General features: G+C 45.2%; 1 protein-coding gene across 2 annotated transcripts; it reads left to right on the plus strand.

Moving 5' to 3' along the window:
- The first annotated feature begins 946 nt into the window (after positions 1–946).
- LOC117137928 (homeotic protein spalt-major) lies at positions 947–15,796 on the plus strand. Of its 2 annotated transcripts, none has more exons than XM_033299682.1 (7): positions 947–1,825; positions 8,473–11,149; positions 11,830–11,990; positions 13,982–14,246; positions 14,309–14,541; positions 14,630–14,827; positions 14,963–15,796. In XM_033299682.1, exons 2-7 carry the CDS (start codon positions 8,542–8,544, stop codon positions 15,314–15,316), a joined length of 3,819 nt encoding a protein of 1,272 aa, XP_033155573.1. In that variant the 5' UTR covers positions 947–1,825; positions 8,473–8,541; the 3' UTR covers positions 15,317–15,796. The 2 variants fall into 2 exon arrangements, with proteins under 2 accessions (XP_033155573.1, XP_033155582.1); XM_033299691.1 differs by lacking the exon at positions 947–1,825 and adding an exon at positions 7,450–7,885.
- Positions 15,797–17,931: the final 2,135 nt, after the last annotated feature.

The raw sequence follows: 17,931 nt of genomic DNA on the forward strand, positions 1-17,931 counted from the left end.
TTAATCTTTTTTCAAATGTAAAAATGAAACCTTTTGGAATACTATTCAGTTGTTAAATGCATAACACAAACTAAGAACCGCATAATTGTCCTATTTAATTTATATATATTTTTTAGCTAATCTTATTCCCCTTTCAAATGGATTTTATCCTAAATAGATGAGTTTGTTCATTCACTTTGTATTATCATTTAAAACATTTAAAGTGCAAGTTTTTAATTTTTTACTTATTCATTACGATTATTTATTTTATGGGATTCTCCATAAATCTTTTATGCAAACCAGATATCTTAATATTTAAGCAAAGGGAACTGATTTTGCCAGCATGTGAAATTCCCGACGGCAAATCGCTGGCCAATTTGAAATCCCTGCTGTGAAAAAGGACAATCGGCGGCCAAGACGCCGTCGTCATCGGCGAAGAAGAAGAAGCAGCTGGCATAAGAGAAATATGGATAAATAAAAGGAGCGGCAAGGACCGCAGCACATAAAGGAAAAATATGATTGGGATGCCGAGCCAACGAGCAGTCTCAAAAATGAAGGAGAAAAAAGTGCTGAAAGAAAATAAGGGCCTGCGTCGACGTTGCTCCGCCTAAAGTTGTCATAATTTGCTATATATGCGTTTTTATTTATTTGCCGACCCGTTGCGCACGTTCATAAAAAACGAAGACGTTTCGTCGGATTACTTTATGTGTATTTTTTCGTTTTTTGCTCTCTCTGCCGCCGGAGAGAGCGACTGGTTAGAGGAGCACAGCTATAGGGGTTACAAGCTAACAGTTGCCGATAACATTCGAACTGCAGTCTTATACGCCACTTCCCCAAGCTGTTAGCGATTAACAGGGGCAGAGCGCGAACGGGTGAGAGCTGCGGAGAGCGGCAGAGAAGCTTTCGCTGCTGCGAATTTTGGCGGCCACGACGACTCCTGTTTTTTTTCCGATTCCGATTCGATTCCATAGAGCGCCGTCGACGCTCCGGCTCGCAGGACGTCGCTGCCTCAGTCGCCGCCATTTGCCGCCATTTGCTCTCTTCGACCGCGCGGGGGCGCCACTCGCCACAGAAGCAGCAGCAGCAGCAGCACCACCAGCAGCAGCAGTCGCCAAAAAGGACATTCGCTTGCTCCACCACACCACTCGGCTTTCGAGTTTGTCGCCTCTCGGTTTCGGACTCGTTTCGCTTCCAGCCCCGAGATTCCGATTCGATTCCCGATTCCGATTTCGATTCATCAGTTCATAGTTTCAGTCGGCGAGCCAAAAAGCAGCCTGCCAGTCGAGAGCGCCTTTCCCAGAACTCGCAGCCTGAGCCTGAGAGTCCCAGGAATCCCACAAAGATTTGCCAGTCTTTGCCACTTAAAGTCTAACGGTATCGCAGTGCGTTTTTATTACCGCCGCCCCCGCAACATAAATACACACATTCATACGTATGTATTTGGGCACACGGACACGCAGTGGTGTGCGTTCGGGGGGCGGGGGCATGCGTGCGTGTATGTGTGTGGGCTGAGCGGTCGCGCGTGTTTAATTAATCATAAAATCTACGTCGGAAACCGCGAAACTAAAAAGTAACTCGCCAAAAACCCAAAAACAACAACCAAGCCAAAAATTAAAAACAAACAAATAATAATAAAAGAGAAGGAGAAGGAGCGTGTGTGGGAGGGGGACGGCGAGAGGGGGCCAATGTGCAATAAACTCGATTTTGGAATAAACTCAATCCTGTGCAAAAACTAACGCTCCGCTTTGCCGACGGCATCTGTGAGATAATTTACGCAACCGAAAAGATGGTGACTAAAGGATAGCCAAAATCAAAAGGAAAAGGAGCAAGAAGCGACGAAAATCAAGTGAGTTTTCATAATTTCTTCATTTGCTATAAGCAATTTATTAAAGACTACTAAACTCAACTTCATTTTATATATGTTTTACATCTGCAATGGATTTAAAGTCTATAAAGTAGTGACACCGAAATAGCATAAAAATTACAATTTTTATGACTTGACATTCATTTGATTTCAGTTATAAAGTAATTCAAGTAATTTTTACGGCTTGCTTTTTTGCAAATGCGCATTTACAGCTTATTTTTGTTGTGGTATTAATGGTATTTAGTAAGGATATTTACCAACCAATTAGTGAAGTAAAAAGTAGTAGTGATGTAAAAAAATATACAAAAACAGTTTTCAGGTAATCTCTTATTTTATAACGCAAACAAATTTCAATTTAACAATAACCAAACTTAAAGTTGGGGAACTAAAATTTAGTAACTCGAATAATACGATGGATCCCCAAAGAAATCATCAAGTAAATGGTATAGTTTTCCGGAAAGTGAATTCAACTACTTAAATTAAAGGACATTTACTCTACAATTGTTTAGTGCAAGGCAAATTGTGTGAAACTACATATAGAAACTGTATATAGCCGACTTAAAAATACTATAGTATCTTGTTTTTATATTCCTTTTTTTTACATAATATGCAAATAGTTCCTAGCTTTCGATAATTCATAGTTTTGGTTCACTTTGGTACTTACTTTGATTTAAGTCTAACTATATATAGTCAAATATCTCTGGAAACAAGAGACATTCCGGGTAAAGCTAAGTTTCGTGTATTCTATTTAAGCCAATGGTCATATATTATTTAAGTCCTGATGGGTGTTGACTCCCCATGACGCACACAAATACGATGCCACTGACCTATGTGATTATATGTTTACGAAATCCAGTTGCCATCCAAATAACCTACAAAATAAGGAATACATACATATTGCAGAAGATCGAAATTGAGCCCGGGGCTACTTTCCCGAGCTGCACCTTTGCCATTTTCCGCCCTCATTTCCCCGATCCTGGGTGGTAAGATTATTTAACTTTGGCACTTTATGCGAGGACATGCAACTGCAACGGAGCAGCCCGAAAGTTGCATGTTGAGCTTATGTCAAAGCCAACATAAATACAACTGCTTTGTGCCCCAAAGGTGGACGTTGGGCGGGGTCAAGGGGTCGAGGAGGCGGGGCACATGGGCGTAAGGAGTCTGTGCTCCAGGATATGACAGGAGCTATGCGTGTGAGTGTGTGTGTGAATGAGTATGCGCTTGTTATGCAATGACAACAACATGCGCAAGTCGAACAATATGCCAGGCCAACGGAACAGAAACAAGAACATGTCAAGAAGAAAATTAACACAGAACTTTGTAGGAAAATCCAAATCAAGGGGTGGGGAATGCCTTTCGGAGACATGGCCCATCTGGGGTCAAGCGAAAAGATGACAGGTGTCAAGTCAGTGTGTCACAGATACACGGATCCGTAGAGAGATAAGTTAAAACACTTCAATCAATTGATGCAGCGCATGAGCGGCATTAAGAATGCACTCTGCTGCAAGCCAGATACAAAGATATCAAGATATCAAGGGGCTGAGGAACTTTCCTTGTGCATTTATTGTTTTATTGCTTTAATTAATTTATGAGACGCGCGATTTCATTTCAACGACCAAGAGCGTCTATACTTTTCTGTTCGTTGGCTTGGCAATAAATTCATTTGTAAAAATTCGAAGCACTTTAGCCAGTCTATCTCTCATTTTTCTCGCCAACCATTTGGCTTTTCGCACCCCCCCTCTCCTTGCAACACCACCCCTCCCCATCTATGGATTGAATATATTTGATATAAAATTTATTTTCATTTTAATAATAAAGACACGACGCGGTACCAAAAAAAAAAACAAGCGAGCCAAGCGGATGAAATATTTATTTTGTGTTATGACAGAAATGTGCGGCCATAGAGGCTGTATAGAAGAAATGTATCTATCAGATACAACCTATCCCCCGCCCCCGTCCATAGTGCTCGGCATATTTCGTAGCTTTTGAATGCGAATATTTGGCGAAAATGTTTTTATTATTCGCAGCGTGTTTCTGTAATGTGGGCCATTGAAGCTGCCACAGCCAACATGCGAATCTACATAGCTGTCTATATATCAATCCATCTAAGCCCCTTTACCCCCTCGACCCCTTCGTGATTTAAGGTCCTCGAATATTCAGCTATATCATGCATTTCTGCATTTGTGAATTTTCAATTTAATTCCGCTGGCTAATTCGATAAAGCGCATATATTAAATTTTTATTGCCTATTCGCTGCGCAAGTTTATTAGTTGGATGCCATTCTAAATCTATTAGAACCTGCCGGATTTTGAGTTGCTTTTTATAGTTTTCTATCGGGGTAATAAACCAAATTCAATTCATATTCATCAAAACAAATTTGGGCACGGCTAGTTTGAGTTGAGTTACGGAAACGAAAAAATTCGACTGAATTAGTAACAAAACCGATTTACTAGATTTGATTAAATTCCCAATCTATATTACTGGCGGCGGAATGTCTAATTATAACTTAAGTAAACTGGATAATATATAGGCGCCAATTAACACTGTAATTCGATACGATAAAAGCATTTTAATTTAGTTTTAATTGATCCTATTGTTAAAAATGAATTCAAAAATATAATAGAATTAGGAACTTTATATTTAACTATAATTGTAGGATCTAAATCACAGAAATAAATAAAATTAAGCAATTTAAAACGATTCGATAAGAAAGCAACATGCTTAAACTTCAGAAAGCTAATTTTTAGCATGTATCGGAATCTTTATTAATTTAGCTTAAATCTCCTGCCAAAATTAAACTAAAATTCAAATTAGTAACGTACTATTTTCGTTGTTTTTTTAACTGCCAAAATTGGATGCCAAGCAGAAATAAAAACGCAAATCCCAAATAACAAAAGGTGACTGCTTGAATGCAATTATTTCCTTCGTTTATGAGTAATTAAAAGAAGTCGAGAGATTGGAAAAATATCAAAAATGGCCAATTCATTTGTGTGGGCGTTGCGACGGGGGCGTGGCAGGGGGATAAACAAGTGTCCGACCAGAAATACACGTGTGTGTGTGTGTGTGTTTGTGTGCCTGTGTGAGTGCCCTGGTACTTTGCATAGATTGTCCACTTTAGATTAAGCCATGAATAATTTATGTGCGTCTCTTATGATTTTAATTGTTTGCAATGGCAGCTTAACAACTCCACCAACCCTGTATTATTCCTTTCAAACAAAAACGAAATGGCACGGAGGAAGAAGCGAGGAACGAGCAGCGGAAAGCGGAGGCAAAAACAAAGTAGCGCCCCAAAAGCAAATGCAAAACAATACAAATTCATCCTACAAGCTTTCCGACCGGACTCCCCTGTCTGTGTGGAGTATCTGTGTGGGCTGCGTGTATCTGTGTGTGTGCTGTGTTGGCTTGGCTATCTGAAGTTGCCTCTGAATTTGCCTTCTTCCCAGGCCATTCATTCATTGCGGACCCTTTTTCTTGCCACGGACACATACACACACAGACACAGCCCTTTGCATGTCCCACACAGATACGCACACACACTCGCACACACACTTGAGGTGTGTGTGGCGCTTAACCCCCCGCTGGGCTCAACTGGTTGAATTGACCGTCGTCTGGCTGGCAGCGTTCCATTTCGCTTCCTTCTCAAAAATTATATGAAAATTATACCAATTCAACTCATAAAATTTTTTCAGCTTAATAAATTCTGCAGACATTTTGTAAGGGACCCCTGGAAATGAGAATTCTCAACTGGCAACTCGTTGCCGTCATTGGCTGCCCCTTTGCCACGGACATAATTTCGTTTGGGAACAGAGGCTTTTATGCAAAATGGTCAATGCCGAAGTGGCTTTAAATCCCCCTCCCCCCGCGGACTTGATGTTACACACACATATGCAGCGTGCACATCGGGGGAGCGTTAACCAGACGCAGTTGCCTTGCTTAAGCGAAGCTCATAAATTTGCCTCAAACAATTTCCCACTTTTTTTTTTCGCTGCCTCCTCAACCGTTTTTATTTCCCATATTTTCTTTGGCTTTTTTCGGGAAAGTCAATTCGGTGGGAGGAAAAAAGCGTGGGGCTGAGGTTCACCTTTGCCGGAGTTTTTCCATAAGCTTGCCACATGTCAGGTGAAACTGGAGTGGCTATATATCACACAATCCACTGAAATGAATCACGCTTTTGTGGGAAATACCTAGAGAAGTTTTTGTACATTACATACATACATATATGGCCATTGCCTGGCCAATCTAAGTTGTGTCCTCTCGGTAAATTATGGTAATAATGATTATAGAAACAAATTTTACTTGTTAGTTGTCATTTATCCCAACTTCGTACTTTAATTTCATTGTAATTTTCGTCATTCTGTCAGAATTGGCGCTTTCTGCCCGAAAATCTTCCAATAAAGTGATGGCCGTCGATGGACTGGCAGTCTTTCGTGTTCGATCGACGGTTGAAACAACAGACTTCAATCAAGATCTCGCATTCCCATTTCCCTTTCCCCGCCAAATAGACTTCCAAAGTGTCTGTTTACGTTTGGGTTCGGGTTCATTCATTCGATGGCTCCCAAAACAGAGCAATCCAATTGGCCCCGGATATATGCACTAGGCCATCAATCAATCAAGCGAATTGCAATGAATTTTGATCAATATCCGCTAAAGGGAACTTCGGGGGGATACGAAAAACAGCATATGCATACATATATACTCAACCATAATTCACGATTTGAACGAATGATTGACACCGTGTTGATTCCGGACTTTGCTTGAAAGAACGTGTCTAAGAGATCCGTAAGATTTAGAGTTCCTTTCGTGAGGCTGGGACCACCTGCTGACAGGAAACTTTGGCTATTCTATTCCAATTTTCCCTGGGCTTTTCTGTGGAGTGACAATGGAAATGAAAGCTTGAAACTTTTTTGATGGAATCCCACCGCAGACTTGTGGAACTTCTTAAAGCTTCTCGGGAGATGGGTTGCCGGGGCAATTGCGGAAGTTTTATGTTTTTGGCTGTGCGTAAATCGCTCAAGAAATCAGCTCAAGTGGAATAAGTTGTGGCCCGGCTCACTTGAGTTTCGGTTAACACTTTCGCTCAGGCCCAGACTTCAATACTTGGAGGCCAACTCCACCCCAAACTATCCCACCGCCCCTCTCCATTAAACAAATTGATTTCCGATGAGCCCATCGCCCATTGATAGAAATAGTGGAGTCGATATGTGTGTGCGTCGATGAGTTCGAGTGCGTCGAATCGATATTGCCACGCATCCGAGTACGGCTACTATTGTATCTCTATCTGTATCGGCATCTGTATCTGGCGAGTGTTTACCTTTGCCAATAAATTCTCTTAATTGCCGGGAAATAATCATAAAGCAATCGGCCGTAATGCGGATGGGATAGCCATGCAAGCCTTATTTTCTGGGCGCTTCTGGGATTCGGTTTTCGGGGGAATCGAGAATTTGTGGCCCTGTTGAAAGTGTAACTCAGAAACGTTGTGGAATTATGTTGAAATCGATTTGCTACGAAATTTATGCGGCGCGTACGTTGAACATTTTAGTTGCTATTGGGCAACCAGGTTAGAAAGTACACCCCCAAGTTGGCCATTCATACACCATCTCATGTCCGACAGAATGTGTACAAATTCGTAGTCAAGTTCGTTCCAGGATGCCAACTACCAGGAAGTACATGAACAACTGGTGGTTTCTGGGAGTTCGCTGTATTATCCTAATCTTGGGTCGACGATTCTACACCACACGGCGATCAAATACCCGGCTATCCCTGGACTTTCCCAGTTTTACCAAAATACCTGATGAACGAACCAAAAGGAAATAGTCAATACTTCTCTGTAGAGGGATATATTGGGGAGATGTCTAGCAATGGGATTAACTCAAGTGTATCCATCTGGCATGGTCCGCTCTGAAAATGCTGTTTCGCAACACCTGAGGGTGATCATTCTATTTAACTTGAGTGGGTCTATAAGTCGATAGCCGATATCTGCCGGCGTCAGTTAAATTAGGTGGAATAATCCGAGAGATTCGAGGCAAAAATTCAATCATCTAGGTAGGCTCAAAGTTATGCTGAGTGATTCCGTGTAATAAATCAATAAATTACCCCCTCTCATGCGAACGCCTGATGCAAAACTCTTTTCGGTTCCTCCAACCCGGTCAAGAGTCCACGACAATCTCCGTAATATCCAAATTGTCTCTCCAGCCGCGAGTCCAGATCGTGGACTACTATTAAATTATACGCGACTAACCATATGCGCCCTGTTCATTTATTCAACGTCTAAAATTGCGACACGCCGCTATTCATATATTCAAAAATTTATCATAAAGTCTGACCGGGCACTCCTTACGTGACGATCCGGCCATATGCATATATCGCGGAAAATAACACTGCCCAGCTGGACTTTTTCCGGATTCCGGATCGAGGTGTTATATTTTAAATTCAATTAGCCAATTATATTAATTTTATCCTATTAAAATGACTGCTACAACATTAAGATTTTTTCCTCATCATTATTTTAATTGTTTTGCACCGCAGTTCACAAACAAGTACATTTGTTGATCAGTGTTATTGATAGGAAAATGGGGAAATGTGCGTTTTTTACAAGATTTTCCCTATATCTTCTCCCCTTTCGTTGCCAGGGTGCAGTCCATGTTCAGACTTCAGCGGCAATTGGGATCAGGAGGTGAGCGCTTCCGATCGAGAGGATAATGTGTTCAATATTTCGCAACCGCATCAATTACCGTGGAACTGGTGGCACCAGGAGCGGCAGCGGGGAGCGGGAGAGGGACCGGGATCGGGACAGGGATCGTGATCGTGATCGAGATCGGGAAAGGGACAGAGACACCCTGCTGGCCAAGGAACTGGATGCGGATAGCAATAACAATGGTACCGAGCCGCAAATGGAGGCGGAAGCAGTCCCGGAATCCGATACGGAAAGAGAAACGACCGAGGAGCGCGGCGAGGAACAGGAGCCGGAGAACAGCAACGAGGCACTGGATCTCTCGCTGATCTCGTCCGGCGGTCGGGAATCACTGCCGGGCAGTGGTCACGTGTCGCTGGAGGCTCTACAACATACCAAAGTGGCGGTGGCCCAGTTTGCGGCCACTGCGATGGCGGGAAACCACCAGTCCGCCGATCTGGCCATGGTGCAGTCCACCATCTTTAATGTGCAGCGGCAGCATCTGATGCAGCTACAGCTCATCCAACACCTGCAGAGTCAATTGAAAAGGGCCGAGGCAGCCGCCTTGGGCAGGCACTCTCACAGCGATGAGGAGGAGGAAGAGCCGGAGCCAGAGCCGGAACCTAAGAAGCAGCCCGCCAATGGCCTGAAGGAGGAGTTGGAGCTGGAGCAGGGTCCGGAGTCAGAGCATGATCAGGAGTCGCGGCGGGAGGAGAATTCAAAGACTGACAAGAGAGGAACTGAGGACAGAAAGGCAGAGCCAGAGGGTTACCAATCCATGATGTGCGACATTAGCTCGAGTCTGGCATCGAGCATCATTACCAACCACGATCCCCCGCCAGCCCCAAACGAGCCCAACTGCCTGGAGATGTTGCAACGGAGAACAGAGGAGGTCCTCGACTCCGCATCCCAGAGCTTACACGCTGCTCAGATGCAAGAGGAATACTCGGAGTATGCCTCCAAAGAGGCTCAAAGTCGCGGTGAGATCTTTAAGCATCGCTGCAAGTACTGTGGCAAGATCTTTGGCAGCTACTCGGCCCTGCAGATACATCTGAGATCCCATACCGGTGAACGTCCATTCGTTTGTAATGTTTGCGGAAGTAAATTCACCACGAAAGGCAATCTGAAGGTTCACTACCAGCGGCATACGCAGATCTTTCCGCCAATGCTGTTGCCACCGGGAGTGGCGCCCAATGTGGGGCATTCGGGTCAGGGGCAAGTCCAGGGCGAGCAGTATCCCATTCGCCTGCCTTTTGCGCCACCAGTAACACCCGTGGGTCAAGAGCAGCATCAGAATCAAGTTGAGGAGCCGGAGGAGATTAGACAGGAGATTCCAGTTCCGCAGGCAGAAGATCTCAGCAAGCCAATGGTTAAGGAAAAGGAGAAGTCCCACTCTCCCGTGGAGCGTGTCAAGACTCCCAAAGAAGTCAAGACAGATGCACCACTGCCGTCATCAGAGAAGCCTGAAAAAGAGGTCTCCAAGCCGGTGGTGACCTCGTCACGACGAAATGGTTCTGTGCGGAAGCGACAAACAAGTGCTGTAAGCCCTCCGCAAGAGGATAGGGAACGGGATCTTGTCGAGCACTTGCACATAGCCAAGCTGGTAAGGCGCTCCTCTGCCAGCAGAGATTCACAGCCGGCGGAGTACTCCCTCGCGCAAATGGAGCGCATTATCGACAAGTCATGGGAGGATCTGATTGAGATCGACAAGACTTCGGAGACCTCGAAGCTGCAACAGTTGGTGGACAACATCGAGAACAAGCTGACAGATCCTAACCAGTGCATCTTTTGCCAGAAGGTCATGTCCTGTCGCAGTTCCCTGCAAATGCATATTCGCACCCACACCGGAGAGCGTCCGTTCCGTTGCAAGATCTGCGGCAGGGCTTTCGCCACGAAGGGCAATCTTAAAGCCCACATGAGCATACACAAGATCAAGCCGCCGATGAGGAGTCAGTTCAAGTGTCCGGTATGCCATCAGAAGTTCTCCAACGGCATCATCCTGCAGCAGCACATTCGCATCCACACCATGGACGATGGCAGCGGTGGTCAGGGAGCCCCTCCCGGCAATCCTGGCGAGGCTGAACGGCTGGGTATCGAAGATCAAAACTCGAACAAGTCCCTGGGCACTTCGGATACATTGGATTTCTCCACCACCATATCGGATCACTCGGGTCAAAGATCTGAGTCCTCGCAGGGCGGAGATTTTGATGAGTTTATGACCATGGACAGCACGGATGACTCCAGGGATAACTCAAGTGCAGCCACAGCCACGCCTCATCCTCTAGAAAGAGAGAGAGATAGGGAGAAGGAGCGGGAGCGGGAGAGAAGGATCCCCAACGATGGCTCTGATGAGAGATCCCACTCCAATCCTGATTTAACTGGAGGTCGCAGCGAGAGTGGTGAAATGCCCGCCATGGATCTCTCTTCACCCTCTTCCAACTCGGGTCGTATCTTCGCAGCTGGACTGGCTAACGGAGCTGCTGGTGGAGGATCTGGAAATGGTGGTCTTCCCATGCTCGGAATGCCCATGCCTCCAAATCTTCTGCTCATGGCAGCTGCTCGCGAAGAAATGCACGCTCTGGGTCACGCTCACGCCAAATTTCCCCTGCTGCCCTTTGGTCCACTTGGATTTATGGGTAAGTGATCAATACTCTATTATATTATTTTGGGGCTTAAAAAAATATCATTGTCTGATTCATATAAGAAGCTTTGAAAAATCTTGATTAATTTGGTACTTCACTATGAATCTACCCAGCCAATTAAAAGAAATATATAGCTTATAGTTTGCTCTTTGTCGCGTCCAACGATATAAAAATAAATCCGGCAAATTGCGTATCTTTTGGCCGCCACACTTGGCATTAACTTTCTTCGCCGTCCTCTTCGGGGATGCGAGATGACAAAGCCCCTTTGTCTGCCACCTTTGACCCCGTCAGCGTTTGCCAAGCAACTCGCAGTGGAAGTGCGATAAATCTGCGATCTGGGCGCGACATAACTCAATTGGACCGAGACAAAGCATCCGCCGAGCACTTCGCACCGCTCCACACAGCTCCATCCCAATCCATGTCTGATATGCCTATGCCAAATTCCGCAATTTATTTATAAACATTGGCGCATTCCCGAATCGTGGCGCAAAAGGCGCAAGCGATCGGATCGAGTAGCGATCTGTCGCCTCATTATGTCACAACCTTTTACGCGGATGGATATTTATTATATCAGCGATCGCAACGAGCCACATTCGGCAGCACGTGGCGGGAATTATGTGTCCCCCACTGACCTCGCAAGTAACTCTTTGTCTGCATCCCGCCCTCATCCGCAGGTCTGCACCCGCCCCCCAATGTGTGCAATCTCTGCTTCAAGATGCTGCCCAGTTTGGCCGCCTTGGAGAGTCATTTGCAGAGCGAACATGCCAAAGAACCGGCGACGGGCCACGCCCACCGCCCACAATGCAGCGATGCTGGATCGCCGTATAGAGCAAAGGTAAGTGCAATAATATCGATTAAGAAATGGGATTACTATGTTTGCTAATCCACGCCATGATAGTGACTTATCGCCCGAATCCAATTTATATAAATTATATACATGGTATATAGAAATGCTTGCGAAACACATGATAGTTCTCTTTATCCACAATAATATGATGGACTACTTGGAAATTAGTACTTCATTACGTGTTACTGACTCGAACTCCACTTATTTTTCCCGGTGAGATTTCCCTTTCCGACGCAACCCACTAATCACTTCCATAGTTAACCATGGGGCAGCATTCCCTGCCCCAATATGGTAGCACTTACATCACATCCAACTAGCCTAATCCCACCTCAACTCTCGCTTTGAGAACCAGTGCCATCTGGCAGTGAGAGTCTTGCCTTGGTCATGATTAATTAAAATGTTCACGGGTTCAGCTCGCTCCTTGGGGTTGGCTTGATTTGGCCAAATATGGTTGGAGCACACGGCCCGTTTTGTCCGCGACCATACAAATTATGAGCACATTATTAATTGCCCGGCGTGTTCGTCACTGGATGGGTATTGCTATGAAAGAAATTGTGGCCAACTTGCATAGCTTTGCCTTAATTGTTGGCGTTCCGCTTTGCAGCCTCCAATCGACCAAGTTGTTGGGGCTGGCAACCCAGACTCACGGGTTCAGTTCGTCGGCGGAGAGAGCTTTAAGTGCCCGGATTACATCGCCCAACAATGCCAATTATTTATTAAAGTGCGTTCGCTGCTCCGATGTGCGGATGGAGTGGTTCTGCGGTGGCTGTCCATAATTTAAGTACAAATGCTAGTATTAATATTTATTTCTGGACGGGGCATGCAACGCGGCATTGTCCCGCTATGACTAATGACATCGTTCATTATGGCACACATTCTTGGAGTAATTCCAAAACGAAAACTTAGTGCCTCCGCACAGGGACGGAATTTGAGCAGTCTTCGCAGCTGGGGGCTTTTAGTTGGATAAAGATGCATTTTAAAAAGTATATTTTTCGTTTTCAGAAATATACTTTAGAGAGCTCTCTGTATTTGACAATCCCTTGAACCGCTCCTGTGCTTCCTATTGTGGCCAAAACGCAAGTGTAGTGTAAATGTCATAACATTTTTAGTTGGTAATCAGCAAGTCTCTGCTGGGATGTGCCCCCCTTTCCCCAATACCCCCCAAGTTTTGCGGCAGACAGCATTTGTACTTCTTTGGCTGCGGAGCGGCCACGTTCCGTTTTGCTCGCTTAGCACATTGTTGATGATCTAGAGCAGACGAGCATCGGATCGGGATGGTCTGGGATGGGGTTATCCCATGCAGATGGATGCAGGGGGATTGTGACAGGCAATGGAGGTGGGGCTGGGAATCGGCATCATCTTTTGGGCTTGAAATTTCTAAATGATTCAAAAATCTTAAGTAATTACGAGAATGCATTATGATGATGCGAAATTTACGACTCCGTCTGGTATGTTTTTACTCTGGATCGTGGCGAAATGATGAAAACGAGAGGGCTTTTCGGGGCTATAGAGGATCGGGTTGGTTTGAGAGATATAGAGGAGCCTGTGCCGGATCGGTGACGGTGTGTGCGATGCATTCAATGCAAATAAATTATGCTACGCTTTATGCAAAATTATTTAATCTTTTGTTCGTCGCGTCGGCTGGGGACAACAGAACAGAGCACTACATAGTTGGATTCGGCTGCCCTCGCACACAGATTCCCCCCTTTTTTTTTTTGGCGAACAATTGTTTTGCCATAAAAATATGAGACCCGGCGGCATCGTCTGCGCGAGATAATTAGTTGGCATTATTACACGCGATGGCATAGAAAAATTGTAAATTATGTTTTTGGCTCTCACTCTCCGCGAAAATAAGATTATTAGGAGGCGCGAGTCTGCCGCATCGGAATGAACGGCACATTTAGCCGAAAATGCGCAGAAATTAGCGCCCGTCGCTGAAAGTATCTCGCCCTGTAATATTGTACATCATCGCATTTCAGCTCACTCTCAATCCAAATCTGTTCGCAAAGAAGCCGCCTTCGTCGTCGTCCTCCTCGTCGTTGGGTGAAAAGTTGCCGGAGTCATCCAATCCGCCCTTTCCCGCTGAAAATCCCCCAGCAACGCCCATCAAAGAGGATCCCGATCAGGAGCAGTTGATGGTGGAGGAGGGAGCTTCTGCTGGAGAAGGATCTGGCACCGGAGCCACATCGAATTATCCCCAGGAGGCCGGTGATGCAGAGCAGTCGCTGATGAAGATGCAGCTCCGTAAGTCGCTAGCGAGGATAACCGAGCTCCTTTCCGCAATCCTAAGAGTTTCTCTCCATTAGATGCCCATCGTTTTCCTGCCAGTCCCCTCGACTTTCAGCAGGCTCTGATGTCCGCAGGTCCTCCGACCTCTAGTTTGGATCCGCCGGTGAATAACAAGCACTTTTGCCACGTCTGCCGGAGGAACTTCAGTTCGAGTTCCGCTCTCCAGATCCACATGCGCACCCATACGGGCGACAAGCCCTTCCAGTGCAATGTGTGCCAGAAGGCTTTCACCACCAAGGGGAATCTTAAGGTACAGTCAAGAATTTGCGCCTATCTTTCCAGCAATTCACTCAACTGAGTTCCTGCCTGTCCATTTTTGGGATTTTTATGTTTTCTAGGTACATATGGGCACTCACATGTGGACGAATCCGACTTCGCGGCGGGGTCGTCGAATGTCCTTGGAGCTACCCATGCGACCTGGTCCAAACTCGGGCCAAGGTCTTCCTGGATCCAGTGCAGAGCAGGAGTTCCTGCAGAGACGACCGGAGCTCTTTTTTCCCTACCTGCCACCCTTCTTTAACGGATTGCCACCAAAGGTAATTATTAGATGCACTCTTCTTCCGCTTTATCTGTTAACTGCTAAAAAATATTTAGTTTGTTTATATTACTAGTATACAAGTATGTAATATTATTTGCAATTTGTTGGTTGTTCTTTTACTTTTTTCGTATAGCCTGGGGAACTCAGTCCCGGCGCCTTTCCCAATATTCCCCCGCCTCCCTTCGCCAACGGCGGGAAATATCCCTATCCGCCCGGACTTCTCGGCTTCCCAGGCTTCCTGGCCCAGCATCCTTACGGCCTAGAGCGAAGGAGCAGCAGCAAGTCACCCACGCCCGAGCCGGCTCAGAGTCCTGCCCTGCGGGAGGAGGAGGGGGCAGGCAATATCTGGCATCCACTGAGTCGCATCAAGGTAGAGAACAATCAAAACGAGTCCATGGGTGGCTTCAACGAGCAGGAGGATCAGGCTGAGACGGAGGCCACTGGAGGGGACAACGACGAATCGGAGTCCAGGGATGCGGAGAAGTAACGTGGATGATGAGGAGCTGATGAGATCTTAGTCTTGGAACACACATGGTTTTTGTGGAGTACATATCTTGAGCATTACCCTACGCTAAGCTTCTACTAGCACTGACACAAACTCAAACACCACCACCCACACACTTATACGAATATATCCTTTGTGTCTATACATATATATATACATAGTACGGTTAATTGATAGCGATCTTCAAGGCATTTAAATGCATTAAGTTTAGCCGGTAAGTTGTAAAAATAGCAGATCAAGGAACGAACTTGGCTGGAGAAGTATCTTCAACCGGATCAGGCAGGCTGCAAGGTCGGAACTTAACTAATTTTATGGCTATACTTAGATATATTTAACTACATATACCGATAAATACACGTAATGTAAACTGTGGTAGTTGCATATAAAAAATTGAAATCGAAGCCCGAAAAAAAAACACCGCGACAAAAATGATCAAAAATAAAGCCGGCATGCGAAATTGCAAAGAAAACTCGGTGACGTTTCTTTTCCGGGAAGTGGGCAGCATTCCAAATGGAATTGGGTATCGCATTTACGATGGATTCAATAAATTCATGCAAATTGGCAGCTTTGGTAAGTGCGCCTCCTTCGATCGTGCCACATGCCACGCGCATCCCATTCATCATCCCATTCCCTTCGGGAAGACGCCCTCGCCACGAGGCATCCCCCATCGCCATCCAACAGATGTTTTCTTTTTGATTCATTTGCCCAGACATGGGTGTTTGGTCAAAGTATCTCAGTGCCTCGCAGAGATACTTTGCGTTGTCGCAAAACTTTTAATTATTCCCTTGTCATTTTGGCAGTGCCTCCTCTTCCCGCGACGACAATGCAACAAATAATAATTTCTAGACCGCAACAACTTGATGTCGCCGCGAATTATAAATGTTCGCCAAATATGACAGCCGTTGTCTGCCAAAACAATAGACTATAGACTATATAGACTCGATCCGATGCAACCAAATTCCCGGGCGAGTGGCACATGTGGGGCACAGGGTGAAAATAAATACCCCATGAAATAATAGGAACTTATAGAAGGAACAAAGATTGATGACAATAGCACGCAATACTGCTTCCTTATTAAGATAATTTAATTTTTGAATTAATACTAATTACTTCGTACCCACAACTTTGTAGAAGACAAATACTAATTAGCTCTTCTTGAAAGATTTCATAGGCAAATGTAAGTACAGATTTATTTGACTTTAAATGCGACTCATTTAGGTAAATGATAGAGTATAATTAATAAGTGCGAGTCTCCGCATTTTTTGATTAAAGTCTCTCAAAATGGAACATTACTATTTTCTTTAGACAAACACTGCGAGTTCCAGCCAACAACTTGCATATAAACACCTCCATAGATTGCAACCCTCTGTTTTGCACGAATGTTGCTTTGTTGGCAATTCCATTTTCCACAATGTTGCACTTTTCCCGAGAATTCTAGCTCATTTCATGGACGCACATATTTCATATGCGGCCGTAAAGTGTCTTGAATGGCAAAAAGTGGGGGTTGTAGATCTGGGACTATTAACAGCCCCACGGCTGGAGCCATTAACTTTGGACTGACAAGGGGAAGGGGGTGGTGGTGGTGCTAACGGTGAAGGAATCCCACCTCCTGCAACGAAATGGGCGATGAGAAATTGTGCCATGTCTGGTCGGGATCTCTGGCTAAATTTCAAGATCACCCCAAAGGGCGCAGACATAATTTTCATGATCATAATTCGCCCGCCGGTTGGCAGCCGTCGGGCATCTTAATAACCTCATTTCGTTTCTAGATCTGCTCCTAGATTCTATCTTCGGGCTGCATTATATTTATTCTGCGTGCAATTTGTTTGATCTGTGCGCGTAATTAACTCTGTCTGCATGCAACGCGTCCTCCGAAAACGGTCTATGAATAATAACCCAGCCAGGCCCAACTTCGTTGGATGAATATTATTTCGCGGATCCCGGGGAATTATGATTCTTCGTTTGATGGCCACCAAGATGGAGAGAGCTCGCTCCCATACCGTGGCGAACTTTGAAGTGTGTCTAATTGGGCGCCAGTTAAACGAGTCCCGAGTGTCCGTGGAACTCAGCGTATCGATATCAAAGATTTATTGCTTCCCAGTTTCCACTTGTTGGTAAAATATGGAATTAATTGTAATTAAACTATTTCTATAACTTTGCTCAGAAAAGTGGCACTTGATATTTCAATTATACAATTCATTCTAATTACCTTTATATATTTTTTAAACATTTATACCAATCTACTTAGAGTTGTGCGTACTTGCGGCGCAACCATAAATATAAGTGTGCCTAATTGGGCGCTTCGGAAAGGAAAGTCGATAGTTGGGCGGGCGGTGGAACCACCGTTAGTCCCCGGGGTAAGAAAAGCCACTGCCATCGACACTGCAGTTTTATTGATATGAAAATGGAAATGGGAATGGTCGCTCGTCTCCAGAGAACAAGCGGCCATCGTGTAGCGCGTTTTATGGCACCCACAAATTCCGTGCTAATTGTTGCACCGCGAATCTCCGAACTGGTTTTGCAAGCCACAACCTTCGGCGCACTGCATCCTCCGCCCGCGAGTAGTTTGCTTCAATTTTGCCTCAATTATTTCGCTT

Source organism: Drosophila mauritiana, chromosome 2L (assembly GCF_004382145.1).
Source record: "Drosophila mauritiana strain mau12 chromosome 2L, ASM438214v1, whole genome shotgun sequence".
NCBI lineage: Eukaryota > Metazoa > Arthropoda > Insecta > Diptera > Drosophilidae > Drosophila > Drosophila mauritiana.

Bases quoted from the DNA above. Each gene is read 5' to 3' on its own strand.
- LOC117137928 (XM_033299682.1), top strand. From the start codon at position 8,542: ATGTGTTCAATATTTCGCAACCGCATCAATTACCGTGGAACTGGTGGC. The intron at 11,991-13,981 runs GTAAGTGCAATA...ATCGCATTTCAG, and splicing joins GATCGCCGTATAGAGCAAAG to CTCACTCTCAATCCAAATCT. The intron at 14,542-14,629 runs GTACAGTCAAGA...TATGTTTTCTAG, and splicing joins CCACCAAGGGGAATCTTAAG to GTACATATGGGCACTCACAT.